Genomic DNA, 17979 nt, shown 5'->3' with positions numbered 1-17979 from the left:
ACCGGGATAGAATCTGGCGCCCCAACCGGGACTAGAACCCAGGTGCCGGCGCCACAGGCGGAGGATTAGCCTAGTGAGCCGTGACACCAGCCTATAAAGAACTTTAATCAGGCTCTGGGATGTGTGGAGAGCAGGCCTTGAGCTGCTTGGGAAGACCAGGGTTCCCTCTTTTTCTAGACCCAGTCATCTTTGGACCTGGTTGGCCAGATTTAATGGCAGTCTGCTTGAAGTCCGTGACGAGAGGAGAACGTGTTTGGGGCTTGCTTGGCTTCCCAAATGCCTGTTGCCCAGTCTGAAGAGCGGGCTGCTTGTTCTGTGATCCTGGAGTGGTCAGTTCTGTGTCTGTCCTTGAAGCCGTGGTGAGGCGAGCACTCTGCCATCTCAGCGAGGATATGCACTTGGAACTTATGGGGAGAATGAGGGGCCGGAGCAGCTGCGGAGAGCTTGACAGAGCTGGAGTGAAACTTCCCCTTCCGGCTTCTGCTTCATTTTGCACACTGTTACCTCTGTGGTCAGACTGGAATTTCAGGAGGACGACAGCACTCCCTTCTTTAAAAACTCTGAAACTGGTCGTTTCTACAATATGTGCTATTAGAAACAATATTTGGGGCGGGTGCTGTGGCACAGTGGGTTAAACCACAGCAAGCAATGCTGGCATCCTGTATGGGCACTGGCTTGAGTCCTGGCCACTCCACTTTCAATCCAGTTCCCTACTAATGTGCCTGAGAAAGCAGTGGAAGATGGCCCAGATCCCTAAGCCCCTGCACCCTCCTGGGAGACCTGGAAGAAGCTCCCGGCTCCTGGCTTCAGCCTGGCCCAGCCCCTGTCGTTGCAGCTATTTGGGGAGTGAACCAGTGGATGGAAGATTCCTATTCATTGGTTCTCTCTCTCTCTCTCTCTCTCTGTCTCTGTCTCTCCCCCCCCCTTCCTTTCTCCTCTTCTCCTCTCTCTCTCCCCCTCCCTCTCTCTCCCTCTCTCTCCCCCTCTCTCCCTACCTCCCTCTCTCTCTCTCTCCTCCCTCTTGCTCCGTAACTGTTTTCAAATAGATAAATAAATCTTTTTTTTTTTTTTTTTTGACAGGCAGAGTTAGTGAGAGAGAGAGACAGAGGGAAAAGTCTTCCTTTTTCCGTTGGTTCACTCCCCAAGTGGCCTCCACGGCCGATGTGTTGTGGCTGGCACGCTGCGCCGATCTGAAGCCAGAAGCCAGGTGCTTCCTCCTGGTCTCCCATGCGGATGCAGGGCCAAAGGACCTGGGTCATCCTCCACTGCCCTCCCGGGCCACAAGTGGAGGATTAGCCTAGTGAGCTGCTGCACCGGCCGATAAATAGATCTTAAGAACAAAGCAAAACAAAGCGATGCTTATGGCCAGCGTTGGCTCATTCTGGGTTTTATGTGATTGGGCTCCAGCAGGTTTATCTGATGTTGAGAAGGGGAAACACACCCAGAAACAAGGGAAGTGCCAGTACTGTACACACAGAGCTGCTTGTGCTCCTGATCTTCCATGCTCCTCTTCTTTCTTAACCATTGTGTGAGCTGTTACCTTTAACTGGAATATCTTCCCTCCTTGGGATGATCTAGCTCTTTTTGTGTGAAATTCAACTAGAATGCCATAGCCTCTTTCAGGCTTTCTTTAATTTTCTTAGGCACTAGGTTCTCTTGGTACATTCTCCAGTAGTAATTCTAATTATTTGTTTACATGTTGATATCCTTTGCTGGACTCTAAGCCAGGGATTAGTAAACTTTGTGTAAAATGCCAGATGGTCTCTTATAGCTGCTCAGCTCTGACTTTGTAGTGCAAAAGCTGCCACAGACAATATGTAAACAAATGAGTGTGTCTGTGTTCTAATAAAACTTTATTTACAAAATCCTGGTGGGCTAGAAGTAGCATGAGGGTAGGAGGGTGTAGTTCATGGACCCCCTGCTCTAAGCTCGAGAGTATAGACTAAGTGTTATTGTCACTTTCTAATCTCTGGCACCAGGCTCAAAGCACTTGGCGAGCCTACAGTAATGTTTGTTAAGGGAAAGAAAGTCAATGCTCTGTAATGGTGAAACTCGACAACCAGTTGTACAAGGTGATGTAGTACTTGTTTGTTCATCTCAAAGTTGTTTAAATGGAGATGGATTTCTTCTGTTAATACAGATATATTCGAAGAAGTAGAAGTTTAAAACAATAAAATGTCAGAAGAACACATTTTAATGATTTATAACAGAAGGAAATAAATGGCTATCTTTCTAAGGAAGAAAGTGTGAAATTAAAAATAATGTTCTTAAGGGAATTGAAGTGGATTTGCTAATATAATGACAGTGTCTTTCTTATGACTCAAATTTAATTTGCTGATTTTTCTGTGTTATCTTTTTTAATTTAAAAATATTTCCTCTCCTGATTGTCAGAAAGTGATTGATTGTGCACCCAGCGCTCCTGCTGTTCCTAATAAGAATGTATCATATCCTTTGGATATGTTCGGTTTGGCAAAAGGCAAAGAACCATGAATTTGGGTCTTCTGTGGCTAAAAAAGGCTTCTTATTTTTTTCTAGGTTGATTTGGAATCAAATCCACAGAACAGAAGTCCAGAATCGCGTCCTGGTGTTGTCTATCCCAATACCAAATTTCCTCGCAAAGATAATCTCAACCCCAGACACATAAATCTTCCTCTTCCCACTCCCCATGCACAGTATGCAATCCCTAATCGCCACTTTCATCCCCTTCCCCAGCTACCGAGACCCCCGTTTCCAATTCCGCAGCAGCACACCTTGTTAAATCAGCAGCAGGGTAGTTTGCCTGAGCAGCCCAATCAGATGCCACCCCAGCCCAGTCAGCTCGCCCAGCAGCAGAGCCCGCTGGACCCGCAGAGCCAGCAGCCAGCTCCTCAGCTCTCCCCCGCCTATCAGCCAGGGCCCAGTACTGCTTTCTTCAGCGCTGCCGCTGCGCAGCGACCCCCGTCGCCTCCCGCAGAGGCTGTGCTGCCCGAGCAGCAGCCCCCTCCCCTGCTGCACGGAGGCCACAGCCCTCTCAGAGCCATTGCCCAGCCTGGCCCCATGCTGCCTCCACACCTGAATAACTTCATGGAGGAGAACCCTCCAGGACTGCCTTTAGGGGAGGCTCTAGGTGAGTTCTGCTGTTACTGCTGGGTGGGGAATATCAGAGATGTTAGTCATTTCTAGATAACGCCAGCAAGAATCAGCTGTTGAGGGTAATAACCAAAGCCTGGTTCCAAACACTGCGTAGTATCAAGTATCCAGCTAAAGTTAGAGTCCAGCATTATGAGAGTAAGGAAGAATCATCATCATCGTTTTCACAACTCCAGCTTTGAAAAATTTAGGAAAAACAGTTACTGTCTACTAAAGCCAAACTGTAGCTCATTCTTTGTGGGGAAAATTTGCTTGTAAAAACTCTTTAAAAAATTAATTCGAGGAGCAGACTTTAGTCTGGTGGTTAAGACGCTCATGTCCCACACTAGAGGACCTGGCTTCAGCTCCTGGTTCTGGCTCTTGGCTCCAGCTTCCTGCCCATGCAGATTGGGGGGAGCACTGAGTTCCCCACGTGGGGCACCTGGATTCAGTTCCTGGCTTCTGACTCCTGTCCTAGCCTAGCCCTCACCATTGTGGGCACTTGGAAAATAAATCAGTGGATAGGAGCTCTTTGTCTATCTCTCTCTTTCTCAGATAAATTAAAAAAGAAAAAAATTTAAAAATTAACTTGAAACCCCAAATGCATAAAAACTTAGAATTTTCACAAATGTTTTTGCAGATCGTATCCATGGGAGTGTAGCTCTGGAGACACTGAGGCAGCAGCAAGCACGGTTACAGCAGTGGAACGAGCATCACGCCTTCCTTAGTCAGGGCAGCATTGCATACCCACACCATCACCACCCTCACCTCCAACACCTTCCTCAGCCGTCCATCGGATTACATCAACCACCCGTGAGGCCAGACTGGAAGGGCCCCAGCGGTGCCGAAGAAGCAGCCGAGACGACGTACACCAGGTATCTGGCCGACTCACCCGTGACCCTCCACCATGTTCTGTCCTGATGGCAGTCCTTGTAGCTGCAGGCTGGCCTTCTGGGCACAGACTTCAAAGTTCCCTTGATCACTGCTGAAATAGAGAGTAGTTATTTAATAATGACTCCTGGACAAAATCTAGGCATGGGGGCGATCCCCGTGACTTGTACCTTAACTTGGCCCCTTGCTTTTGTGATCTCTTCTGCAAGAGAAACACGCCATCATTCACCCTGGATGGATCTTTAAAATAGTCAGAAGTAATACTTCCCAAAAATGGGAAATGGCAAAGTAAATTAGTGGTTAAAAGTTAAAGATTAGATTTGTCACATTTTTTTAGTAGCACAGGATTCTATCTTTTTTCTTTTTTTAAAGGTTTATTTATTTATTTGAAATGCAGTTACAGAGGCAGAGAGAGAGAGAGAGAGAGAGAGAGAGAGAGGACTTCCATCCACTGATTCACTCCCCAAATGGTCACAATGGCTGGATCTGGGCCAATCTGAAGCCAGGAGCCGGGAACTTCTTCCAGGTCTCCTGTGCAGGTGCAGGGGCCCAAACACTTGGGCCATCTTCTACTGCTTTCACAGGCCATAGCAGAGAGCTGGATCGGAAGAGGAACAGCGGGGACTAGAACCGGCGTGCATATGGGATGCTGCTACTGCAGGTGGTGGCTTTACCCATTACGCCACAGCACTGTCCCCAGATTCTACCTCCTTATCACTATAGGTACATATGTGAGTGTTTGGTCCTAATGCTAAGCTTTTTTGACTGGTCCATGTCATGGGAAGACTGTGAAGTATTTCCTAATCCTTTCTTAATCAGGTCCACCAACACAATGGCCTTTTGTAACTCCCAGCTATCAAAGACATGTAGAGATGAGACAGATGTTTTTTATATGAGAGAAAAAGAAGGCAGACAGGTGATTGGGCATATTTGATGTCTTCAGTTCAGCTCCTATTGAATGTCATGCTTACGTTTGAAATGGATTAATGCTGGTTCTAAACAAGCATTACGATTCAGTTCAGAAGGTACACATGTAGTTGGCTAAGCGCTCCTTCGTGTGACAGACTTCTTTTGCTCTTATTTTTCCTCATCTTCATGTAGGTTTCAAGACTTACTCAGAGAGCTGTCCCATCGTGAGCAGAGTGAGACACGGGAACTAGCTGAAATGCCCCCACCTCAGTCGAGACTTCTGCAATACAGACAAGTCCAGACCAGAAGCCCACCAGCAGCCCCCTCTCCCCCATCCAGTACAGACCACAGTGGCCACTTTTCTAACTTTAATGACAACAGCAGAGACCTTGAAGTAGCCAACAGCCCAGCATTTCCGCAGCGCCTCCCACCCCAGATGTTCAGCTCGCCTTTCTCCCTGCCTTCAGAACACCTGGCCCCTCCCCCCTTGAAGTACCTAGCACCTGATGGAGCATGGACTTTTGCTAATTTGCAACAGAATCACCTAATAGGGCCGAGCTTTCCCTATGGCCTACCTCCGTTGCCTCACCGGCCACCACAAAACCCTTTTGTACAAATCCAGAATCATCAGCATGCTATCGGTCAAGAGCCTTTTCACCCATTGTCATCTCGAACAGTATCTTCTTCTTCGCTCCCTAGCTTAGAAGAGGTAATGTCTTTATTCTTGTTTTTGTTTGTTCATTTTGGGCTTAGGCGATTTTGAAAAATAGCAATATTTATCGAGCTGACTGTAAGAGTGGGCAGGTGTTATTGCATCTAATAGTCTTTTATAGATAATCCTCCTTTGGAAATTATTTTAATTCCCACCTTCTTACTGTGGAATTTTGTAGCGTGGCCCCCACCCAGGCTTCTGCTGCTGTTTGGGAACACCCTAACGGCTCAGGATGTGGCTGTTCGGCTCAGGATGTGGCTGTTCGTGCTGTTTTGTCCTTTCTCATCCCAGGAAATGGTGTCCAGTGATTCATCTTTTCACTTTCAAGTTGCATGAGTTAATTCCAAGGTTGCTAATCAGCTTCTCAAAGCCGCTGGCTTTTTCAGCTAGGGGCCGGTGGCAAGTGCTGTGCTTTGTGTTGTCGCTCATCCTGGTGTTCACTCAGCTGAGACGATTGACAGACCACATGGCCAAGTCCCAGCTGCCAGCAGGCATAGGCCTTGAACGTGAAAGTGACTCTGCTAAACTAAGATTTTTAAATTAGATGGAATTTTGAGCTCTAAATACTTCCGATATTTCCAAAGCATCTTTATGGACTTTCACTGATTAGGCAGACTTTAGGAATTCCAGCTTGTGAAACATCCAGACTGGTAAGCTCTGTGATTAGAGATGAGCATGTGTTAACTGGTCATGGTCGTTGTCAATCACAAGGGTCATCTTAAAACAGGATCAACATTTCCAGTTTCAGTATGTGAAAACAAGTTGTTTGATGTTAGCTTCATTTTGGCATTCCTAAATGATTTCTGAAGGCCATTAGGACTAATTGATTCACATGTTTACATGTTTTACAAATTCTTTGCTATAGATGTTGATTAAACAGTAAAGTTTCACTATTGTCTTTTTTTTTTTTTTTGAGGTATTTTCGAGGTAATTTGTTCACTTTGTTTCAGTAGCATTGATTGGTTTGTTCTGTATAATAACTGTCATTAAAACAACTTAATTGCTATCTAAGGCTCCTAAAGAAGGTTATACGGCGGCATTATAAAGATGAATGGCTATCTGTATATGCACGCATTGTGAAGATCCGGAGTTTTGGTACCATGCCTTGCAAAGATGGGCCATACCTCTGATGTTATTTCAAACTATAAAGAAAGGGCTTCACAGCTGAGCCCAATAGTTTGTTCATTACTGCCATCTATTGCAGAATACTTCATCAGCCCTAAAAGAAAGCCCGTAACCGTTAAGCAGTTACTTCCCAATCTTCCTCTCCCAGTCCCAAGCAACCGCTAATCTACCTGATGTCACTGTGGAGCCATTTCGCATCGATGGAATCATACAATATGTGGCCTTTTGTTGCTGGCTTATGAACTGCATCCACACTGCCGGCATTTTTTCTTTTTTTATGGCTGAATAATGTTCTGTTGTATGGGTGTGCCACAATTTATCTCTTCATCATTTGATAGGCATTTGAGTTGTTTCCATGTTTTGGGTATTAAGTATAATGCTGCTATGACCATTTGTGAACCAGTTTTATGTGAAAGTGTATTTTCAGTTCTCTTGGGGGTGTAACTAGGATTGAGATTCTTGACTCATGGTAACTCTATGTTTAACTTTTTGAGTTACTGCCATACTGTTTTCCATAGTTCTTGGTATATTTTATATTTCCACCAGCAGTGTATGAAAATTCCAATTTTTCCACATACTTACATTAAAAAAAAAAATGCCATTCCGGTGGGTGTGAAATGGATATCATTGTGGTTTTAACTTACATTTCCCTAACGCCAAATGATAAGGTGCCTTCTTGTACCTGCTCATTGGGCATTGTTTATCTCCTTTGGGAAATGTCTGTTCTAATCCTTTGACCATTTTAAAAAATGGTTTTCTTTTTGTCATTGAATCAAACAAGTTTTTAAAAATACATTCTGGATGCTTGTCTCTTAATCTCATAAATGATTTAAAATTATTTCTCCCACTCTGTGGTGTCTTTTCACCTTCTTGATAGTGTTCTTTGAGGTATAAAAATTTAAAAATTGGATAAAGTACAATTTATCTTGTCTTTTCCACTTGGTTACTTATGCTTTTGGTGTCATATCTAAGAAACTGTTGCTCAATCCAAGGTCACAGAGATTTACTGATGTATTGTTTCCTTCTGAGAGTTGAAGTTTTGATAGTTTTGCTTAGTTCTCTGACCCACTGGGGTTAATGTTTATCCATTGTGTCAGGTAGGTGTCAGGTTCCTTCTTCTGTATCTGATTATCCAGTTTTCTCTGCACCATTTGTTGAAAAAGACTCCTCTTCCCCTCACTGAATGGTTGTGAGAAATGCCAAATACCAATGTTGGATTATTTCTGACTCTGAATGTCTGTCTGTATGTCAGTACCACGCTGTTTTGTATGCGAGTGTGGCATTGTAGTAAGTTTGGAATTGGAGTATAAATCTTGATACTTTGTTCTTCTTTTTCAAGATTGTTTTGGCTATTCTGGCTCCCTTGAATTTCCATATATGTTTTAGGACCAGTTTGCCAGTTTATGCAAAATAGTTGAAATGAGATTTTTTCACAATTTTTACATATTTGAAAGGCAGAGAGACAGACATACCCAGAGGGATTTTCCATCTATTTGGTTCGCTCGCCAAATGCCCACAACATGTGGGGCTGGGCCAGACTGCAGCCAGGAGCTCAGCAGGGATCCAAGCCCTGTTGCCTCCAGGATGCCCATTAGCTGGAAGCCAGGTTCAGAGGTGGAGCTGGAACTTGAAGCAGACACTATGACGTGGGTGTGGGCGGCCAGGTGGGATCCCAACTACTGCACCAAACGCCCAACCCCATCAGCTGAGAGTTTAAAAAAAAAAGAGTGGTTTTAATCTGTAGGTTATTTTGAGGGAGCATTGCTGTCTTAGCAATGTAAGGCTTTCTAATACTTAAACATGGGACATCTTTTCCTTAGGTATTTTTAAATTGCTTTCAACAGTATCATGTATTTTTCCAAGTATAAATTTTGCACTTCTTTTGTTAAATTTATTCCTCAATATGTTATTCTTTTTATACTTTTATAAATGGAATTGGTTTCTGAATTTCATTTTTGAATCATTCATTTCTAATGCTCAGAAATATAGTTGATCGTATATTGGGTTTGTGTGTGCAACCTTACTGAACTCTTTAGTTTCTTTTTTTTTTTTTTAAAGAGATTTTTTTTTTTTTTTTTGGACAGGCAGAGTGGACAGTGAGAGAGAGAGACAGAGAGAAAGGTCTTCCTTTTGCCGTTGGTTCACCCTCCAATGGCCGCCGCGGTAGCGCGCTGCGGCCGGCGCACCGCGCTGTTCCGATGGCAGGAGCCAGGTGCTTCTCCTGGTCTCCCCTGGGGTGCAGAGCCCAAACACTTGGGCCATCCTCCACTGCACTCCCTGGCCACAGCAGAGAGCTGGCCTGGAAGAGGGGCAACCGGGACAGGATCGGTGCCCCGACCGGGACTAGAACCCGGTGTGCCGGCGCCGCAAGGCGGAGGATTAGCCTGTTGAGCCACGGCGCCGGCCGAACTCTTTAGTTTCTCTAATGAGTTTTGTGTGGTCACCTTAGGATATTTTATATAGAAGATAATATTGTCTGCAACTAGAGATAGTTTTACTCATCCTTTTTAATCTGAATGACTTCTATTTTCCTTAATTGTACCTCTAGTATGATATTTAGAAGTATATATCAGAAGTCTTCTAAAAGTTCATAAAAAACATATATTATGAAAAAACTACATATGAATTTCTAAAAGTTTTTTGCATCAAAATAAACTTATCTTTCAATTCCATTTTTCTGTGAACTTTTTGAAGCACCTTTGTATTTGGTAAAATTAGAGAAAAGTGAGTATATTAATTGACAATCTCAAGTTTCCTTCGTTGATTGAGTTCTTTTTTCATTCCATTGCGTTGTATAATTTCAGACTTTGGAAGTTTATTGAGGTTTGTTTTGTAGAGAATATTCAGGCATACTAGAGAATATGTATTTTAATCATATTGAATAGAGTATTCCATAGTTATATTAGGTCTATTTGGCTTATAATGTTGTTTAAAATTTTTATTTCCTTTTGATCTTTTGTATAAGTGTTATATCCACTGTTGAAAATAGAATTGAAAATAGAAAGTTGAAGTCTCCAGCTATGTTGAACTGTTTTTCCCTTCAGTTCAGAAAAGGCCCTGTGTTCTCACCTCCAGCTGATCTTGAGGTTCTGTCGAAGCAGATGCGGACTGTCTGGCTGAATGTTGATGTGCCCAAAAGCTGAGAGATGTTTTTGGTTTCAGGCATTTAAGTAAAGCTCTGTGCAGTGACTAACTGACCATTATGCTGACGGAATAAAGACATCAGAGGCCACATGTGACAGATACAGACGTCAGACAATTAGTTCAGGAAAGTTACTGTGTGAACAGCAGTTACAGCGAGCAGTAGCGTGGCTTGGAGCGGGACAGTGTGACTTCTATATTTGTACAGTTCAGAATCCCCAGTTCATCTGGGTGGGCCTTAGAGGTGCAGCTTGGGAGTCCTGCACTCCATATCAGAGTGCCTGGGGTCAGGCCCCGCCTCTGCTTCTGATCCAGCTTCTTGCTAATACACACCCTGGGGGGTAGGAGATGATGACTCAAGTATTGGGGTCCCTGCTATCTGTGCCAGCCTTATCAGGTCTCTGAGCATGTGCACAGTCCCTGTGTTGGCGCATAGATTCCCCAGGAATATGTTAAGAGTTTTTCAAAGACCTTTTCCCCTTACAGATCTCAGTCCTCAGCTTCTCTCAAGCTTGTTGGTGAGTCTGGTTTTGGTTCTACTGTTATGCATTGCTTCAGGCAGAGCATCAAAGAATGGGGGAGAGAGAGAGAGAGAGAGATCTTCCATCCACGGGTTCATTTTCCAAATGGCTGCGACAGCCAGGTCTGGGCCAGGCTGGAGTCAGGTGCCCAGAACTCCATCTGGGTCTTCCATGTGGGTGGCAAGGGCTGGAGTCCTGGTCCATCATTCGCTGCTTTCCCAGGCACGTTAGCAACAGGCTGGATTGGAAGCAGAGCAGCCAGAACATGACCCAGTGCTGTGATATGCGGGTGCCAGCATTGCGAGTGGTTGCTTAACCTGCTGAGCCGAGCACCGACCCCTGTAAACGTTTTTAGCTAGCACTAAGTGAGGTCAGAGTTAGGTGGCATGAGGTGAGTCTCTTGACCCGGCTCCCCAGAGAGGTCAGAGCAGAGAATGACAGTTCTTGGAGCCACGGCTGAACCGGGTGTGGGACCAGAGCCTGTGAAAACACCCCCATGCCTGCTGTTCTTAGTTGGCTCCTGCTTTTTCTTGAGGAAGTGTTTCCCGGTTGCTTTCAGCTTTTCACTGGTTTCTTAGGTCCCCCAAAAGTTGCCAGTTTTTTTCTCCATTTTCGCTGGTATCATGATGTTTTGATTTAACCTGCCAAATGAGTTCATAGTATGTGGGGAAGACTGTGTGCCAAAGGCAGGAGAAGGTTGTGTACTTTACCAAATAAAACTTGTACGGACAGTCTCTAGTTGTGGATCTTTTTCAGAGGTCCTTAACTTTGGGCTTTAAGTTTTTTGTTAATTTTTTGTTTAGTTGTGAGTATATAAATAAGTACCTTCAGTTGTCAGTGGGTTTTTTACTTCTGCAAATACATTTGGTCACCTTTATTTTGATGCATGAGATTCACAAATGGTAACTAACAACCCAGAAAATTCCTTGACAAGGAAAATATTATTTTTGCCACATTGCAGATTTTGACATTTTCAGTGTACGAGGATAACTTGTGTGTGTTTAAAGTGATTTGGCATGAATCATCTCAGAGAATGAATGGTTTACGTGCTTGCTATTTATTTCTAACCTTTTAAAATCATTTCTTTCACTTTGACAATGCAGAAAATTGTCTGATTTCCCTTCCTACTGTGAGTTCTTTTATTGCCAGAGCCCATGGTGGATTAATCTCAGGTGGGATGAAGAACATCTAGAAGTTAGCTTAGACGTAAACTTGAATGGAGATGGCTTTTCATATTATGTTTCACTAGTTTTTTCTTCTTACAATAATTTTGGTTTTCTTCTAACAAATGAAATATAGATTGAGTATCCCTTATCCAAAGTACTTGCAACCAGAAATGTTTTGCATTTCATGTTTTTTAAATTATTGCAAATACATAATGAGAGAGTCTAGGAGATGGGACCCAAGTCTAAACATGAAATTTCTTTATGTTTTATATATACTGTCTACACATAGTGTGGAGGTGATCTGATATATTTTTCATGCCCCCACATTAAAAAAAAATGGATTATGTATGTATTTGAGAGACAGGGAGAGGAAAAGAGCTCCTGTCTGTTAATGCACTCCCCAATGCCCGCAGTGGCTGGGGCCAGACTGAGGCCAGTTCTAGGAGCTAGGCACCCAGTCCCAGTCTCCCATGTGGGTTACAGGAGCGCAGTTCTGAGCCCCCTCGCCGCCCTCTGAGGGCCTGCATTAGCAGGAAGCTGGAGTCCGGAGCCAGAGGCAGGTGTGGAACTCCGGCACTGCACTGGCAGCAGCTGCCCACAGCCCAGCCTGCACCTGACTCTGGCCTGTCACATGAGCAGGTGTAGCGGTTGTGTCATGCTGGCTCTCAAGAAGTTTTTGGATTTTGGAGCATTTAGGATTTCAGATTTTCACAAGGTCCGCATGGGAAATGTAGAAGTTAGAAATTATTTAACAGAGAATCCATGATGCTGATACAGGTGCAAAGCAAAGCTTTTGCCATTTAAGATGTGTTGCACTTGAAATAGTTTGATTAGCAGTGCCTAAGTGTCTTCTCAGAGAGACCGCTATTTATGGATCTAATAACCATAATGCGTGTCTAACAGAGACAGCGAGCTAGTGATAAATGGAAAATTCTTTTCAAAAGCATCACTGGGAAAGCCTCAGAATCAGTTCATGAGGCTCGTTTTTGTGTTGTGATGATGTTGTAATGGCCTTATAATAAAAATGGAATGCTTCCCACAGTCAGCATTTTAACCTATACCATGTTAGAGATGACTGTATGCCTCTGTGATGTATCTGCTTTGAAATAATTTTTTAAAAATTTATTTGAAAAGCAGAGTGAGAGTGAGAGAGAGAGGGTAAGAGAGAGAGAGAGAGAGAGAGAGAGAAAGAGAGAGAAATCTTCCATCCACTGGTTCATTCCCCAAATGGCCACAACAGCTGAGTCTCAGCCAGGCCAAAGCCAGGAGCCAGGAGCTTCATCCAGATCTCCCATGTGGGTGCAGGGGTCCAAGGACTTGGGCCATTTTCCACTGCTTTTCTAGGCGCATCAGCAGGGAGCTGGATCAGAAGTGGAGCAGCTGGGACTCGAATTGGCACCCGTTTGGGATGGAAGCATTGCAGGCGATGGCTTTATGTGTTACACCACATTGCCAGCTTCAAATAATTCTTGTTTTCTGTATTGGTTTTTAAACAAAGACACTTGGAACCATCTACTCATTTCCATTTTTATTTTCCTACAACTCTAGTTCTTACATTAGTTGGTATTTGATGTCAATACTGTTGTCTGATGGTCCCTGGCCTCCCTCTCCATCTTCTCTTTCATGGAGCAAAGTGTTGTACAAAAGTAGCCTGAAGATTATAATCTTAGCTGTTGATAGATTGTGCCTCTTCTCCCCTTAGAAGTGGATGACCAGAGCTTACAGCTTGTGTTGTGGAATCAAGTGGTGGTAGTGCAGCCTGCTTGGAAGTGTCTTCTTGGAGAGATTGCCAATGTACGGGAACTAATAACCGTCTAAAGAATGCGACAGCAGTCAGCTTAACTAATAAATTCAACCTGTATTCATGGTTAAATTACCAAAGCTATTCATTTTTATGAGATGTCCTATTTTAATTAAAGTTTCTGGCACCATAATTAATGAGACTTGGAGTTTCCACTGGAGCATTTAATTTAGCTCTTCCTTGGTGATTAGCTTTGATATTGTAATTATAAATAGAGCCCTAATTAATTAAGTAGCTGACCTGTCTCCTAGTTCTTTGTTTGTTTACATACATGTGAAAGGGCTGGCTAACCTTGTACATTAGAGCTATGTATTATAATATGACATCAGGAACCATATGAGGAACTTTAGCTTAGACTGATAATTATCTTTGTGGAAATTTGTACATCAGTTCTATAATTTAGGTTTTTCTTCTTATTTAGATTTCATATAGTTAGTAGTTTTTGAAATGTTAATTTTTATATTTAGAAATATTAGTAGAATTTAAAATTAATGATCATATATTTAATAACAATGTCTTCACAGTTCAACGTGAAGAATATTTATGAACATAGAAACATATATGGGGGCTGGCAGTGTGGTGCAGCGGGTTAATGCCCCGGCCTGAAGCGCCAGCATCCCATATGGGTGCCAGTTCTAGTCCCGGCTACTCCTCTTCTGATCCAGCTCTCTGCTAGTTCCTGGGAAAGCAGTGGAAGATGACCCAAATGTTTGGGCCCCTGCACCCTCATGGGAGACCTGGAAGAAGCTCCTGGCTTCTGCCTTCAAATCGGTACAGCTCCTGCGATTGCAGCCATCTGGGGAGTGAACCAGGGGATGGAAGACCTCTCTCTCGGTCTCTACCTTTCTCTGTAACTCTGTCTTTCAAAGAAGTAAAATAGATCTTTTTAAAAATATATGGATAATAAACCCAAAAGAATCTCTGAGTCTTTTTTTTTTTTTTTTTGGACAGATAGAGTTAGATAGTGAGAGAGAGAGACAGAGAGAAAGGTCTTCCTTCAGTTGGTTCACCCCGCAAATGACTGCTATGGCCGGCGCTGCACCAGTCTGAAGCCAGGAGCCAGGTTCTTCCTCCTGGTCTCCCATGCGGGTGCAGAGGCCCAAGCACTTGGGCCATCCTCCACTGCCTTCCCCAGGCCACAGCAGAGAGCTGGCCTGGAAGAGGAGCAACCGGGACAGAATCCTGCGGCCGCAGGCAGAGGATTAACCAAATGAGTGCCGGCCCCAATGCTGAGTCTTTAAGCAATAACAATGAACTTAGTTAAGACTCAAGGACTCTTAAAATTAAACCTGAGTGTTGGTCCTTGAATAGAATTGCCATCTAAAACTAAAGGAACACACCAATTGGCAGGAGATGGATGTAGAAGAAATAATCCCGCTGTCATAGTCCATTTTGTGTGGCTGTAACTGGTACTCTACAGCCACACAGAGTACTGTGGTACTCTGCAGTACCAGTTACATCATTTATCAAGAAAAAGCTTTATTGGCTCGCAGTTCTGAAGGCTGGGAAGTTCAGGGCCACGTGGCTAGTCTGGTGAGGCCCCTCCTGCCCCTAGGGACTCTGAGGAGTCTGGAGGCCGCAGAGGTCTCCCTGCCTCTTCCTGTGCGGACACAGCCCCGTTGGATTGGGGCCACAGCTTCTAGGCCTCACCTCACTCTCATGGCCTACCCAGAGTGCCTCTGGCAGATGCTGGATTTGCTGAGGTTTCTGCCCTCCTAGGTCCTCACAGCGGGACCTAAATTTCAGCCCAGGTTTTGGTGGGGACATTCAAACCACAACACTCAGCACAGAAAACAGAACCAGGCAGAAGCATCAGGAAACCAAAACACAGGTCAAGAAACAGGAACCATGGAAGAAAAGTGTAATCTGTGTATGTAAAGCTGCCTGGGGCCCGGCAAGGCCAGCGGAAAGCTGTGGGTGGAAATGTCAGAAACGTTTTTATTTTGCAAACGCAAGATCTTTTTCTGAAGTTTTTGTGTGAGGGCCCTGGACTTTCAACTCACTGCATAGAAATTTCCCTTTGAAGGCAATGGAGGTGGGCCAACTACTAGGGCCCCTGCACCCTCGTGGGAGACCCCAAAGAAGCGCCTGGATCCTGGCTTCAGCCTGGCCCAGCCCCTGTCATTGTGGCCATTTGGGGAGTGAACCAACGGATGGAAGATCTCTGTCTCTCTCTCGATCCCTCTTTGTCTTTACCTCTCTCTGTAACTGCGTCTTCCAAATAAATAAAAATAAATCTTAAAAAAAAAAAAATTTCCCTTTGTGTGGAGTCAGGGTCAGGGTCGAGAAACTGAATTTCTGTACTTAGCAGTGCCTAAGTACAAATGAATTTTAATCACTTAAATAAGCTTGGATTTGTCATCTTTCACTTGGAGTATTTTAGCAAGTATGCCAAGTTTTTGTTGGTTGTCAAAGTTGCTGATAGATTATGTTTGGACATTTTAATAAAAAGTTAAAATAATTCTCATTGACAAAGACTGATTTATTGAAGACTTTAAAATAAATCCTGGAGCTTTGGAACTGGCCAGGGCCTTGAAAATCATGTAACTCTCAGAAAAAGAAACCAAGGCATAAGAGCTGTTACAGGAGTGACAGCTTCAGCAGCTGTTTAAAATTAAAGTGGAGCCGAGACTTCTGGCTTCTAGTCCCTTGTTGTTTCTGAGTTGTCAATTCTTCCACAGGAGCAAAGTTTACTCCTGGGAACTGGGAAACAGAACTTGCTATGGGGGGCAAGAAAAATTATGTTCTGGGGAACAAAGGCTTAAACCCTCAGTGGTATAAAGTCATCCCTTCCAGTGGGGTTGGTAAGTAGGGAGAAAGGGAGATGGTTCACTTTAGAATTCTTGAGTTTTGAAATCTAGCCGATGGTATCCGCGAAGTGTTTGGAGTACTCTATTAATTTTGGGATCTCAGCTATCAGAAAATTAAGCAATGTGCTTAATTTCTCAATATTCTGGAACAGTAAAACAAAAAGGCATTGCATTTTATTCAGAAGCTGGAAAATTTATTTCATTGTGGTAATTACGATTTTTTAGAGAACATGCAAATAGTTTTGGGTTGAGTAATAAACTTTTACTGTGAACTATTTTATTTCTTACCCAAACTGACAGTTTTCTCATTAGAGGGAGTGTCATGCTCTCTAAATGCTACTTGGACTGTTCCTATATCTAAGAGAACAAACAGGAGCCAGACAGATTCCAAGCAGTTCAGGGTGTTAAGCAGTGAATCCGATGTTTTGCTCGGGATGTGATCTTGCATTCATTCTCTTAGCTCCTCTGTTGCTTCCTGTTTGGCCACGGGAAGGCACACATTGCTTGGTGGGAGAATACTATTTGCAAATTATCAGTGCCCTTGCCTGTGAGATGCTTCAAATGGTATTTTTCTTTATTTTGACCTAAATTGATTGTAATGCACTTTGCTGTAAAGTCACATTTATTTTAGTGTACTCTTAGTATTCGTCAGTTTTGCGTTATTACACCAAAATACCTCAGGCAGGTGACTTAGCTGTTTATTGTCAGAGGACTCAAGGGTCTGGGGGGCCTTTCCCTGGGGACTTGCTGGTGCTCAAAGCCCTCCGGAGGCCGGCACCCTTCTCAGTCGTTGTCGGGCTCCCTATTTTTGGCCTGTACTGTAGGGGTATGGCTGGCGGTGGTACACTGCAGTTACAGGAGGAGTGTGTTGTTGGACCCGGCTGCTCCCTGCACAAACTGATTTTGTCCCTTATCCTCCTTTCGTCTCCATTGTGGTGGGTGCTTCTGAGACCCCGGCCTCTGTGGAATTGTGCACAGGGGAGCTGTTCCTCTACCTGCCCCTGTGCATTCCAGAAATGTGTCTTCTGTTGACGGCCAGCATCACGGCCTTGATTGTTGTACTCGTGTATGTCTGTGGAGTTCTGGGCCAACTTCCACTATTACCTGGGAGTCATGTTTTAAACAAGCAAAAACAAAAAACAAAAAAAACATACCATTTTATACTTTGTCAAGGGCTTTCCAATAGTTTGTATCACATGAACCATGAACCCAAAGGTACTGCTGTTGTAAACTACAGCTGAGCCACTACAGTTAGCGCATGTCGGCTAACTCGTTAGTATTGCTTGTTTCTAATCTTTTTTTTTTTTTTTTGACAGGCAGAGTGGATAGTGAGAGAGAGAGACAGAGAGAAAGGTCTTCCTTTTTGCCATTGGTTCACCCTCCAATGGCCGCTGCGGCCGGCGCATCTCGCTGATCTGAAGCCAGGAGCCAGGTGCTTCTCCTGGTCTCCCATGCGGGTGCAGGGCCCAAGGACTTGGGCCATCCTCCCCTGCCTTCCCGGGCCATAGCAGAGAGCTGGCCTGGAAGAGGGGCAACCGGGATAGAATCTGGCGCCCCGACTGGGACTAGAACCCCGGCGTGCCGGCGCCGCAAGGCGGAGGATTAGCCTGTTAAGCCACGGCGCCGGCCGCTTGTTTCTAATCTTACAGTGTTATTCCTGTCTTCCCTTCATCCTGTTTTCTTTGAGTAATTCTCTTCCTCTCTATCAAACTACAGCACATTGCTTTAAGCTTAGATGATCGTCTTAGGGGGAGCTAATTGAAAGGAGTTAGTAGACCCCAGGAGAGTTTGTATA

At 44.2% G+C, this 17979-nt stretch overlaps 1 protein-coding gene across 2 annotated transcripts in view; it reads left to right on the top strand.

The window, feature by feature from the left end:
- The window catches only part of HELZ (helicase with zinc finger), a 176096-nt gene that overhangs the window by 142440 nt on the left and 15677 nt on the right, over positions 1–17979 (top strand). For both annotated transcript variants that reach the window (XM_062215686.1, XM_062215687.1), the window contains exons 29-31: positions 2536–3106; positions 3749–3983; positions 5101–5617. In XM_062215686.1, the coding sequence (XP_062071670.1) occupies positions 2536–3106; positions 3749–3983; positions 5101–5617 (1323 nt within the window). The remainder of the gene's footprint in view (positions 1–2535; positions 3107–3748; positions 3984–5100; positions 5618–17979) is intronic.

The sequence above is a fragment of the Lepus europaeus genome, chromosome 18 (genome assembly GCF_033115175.1).
Source record: "Lepus europaeus isolate LE1 chromosome 18, mLepTim1.pri, whole genome shotgun sequence".
NCBI lineage: Eukaryota > Metazoa > Chordata > Mammalia > Lagomorpha > Leporidae > Lepus > Lepus europaeus.
This window is presented reverse-complemented; position numbering and strand designations above follow the sequence as displayed.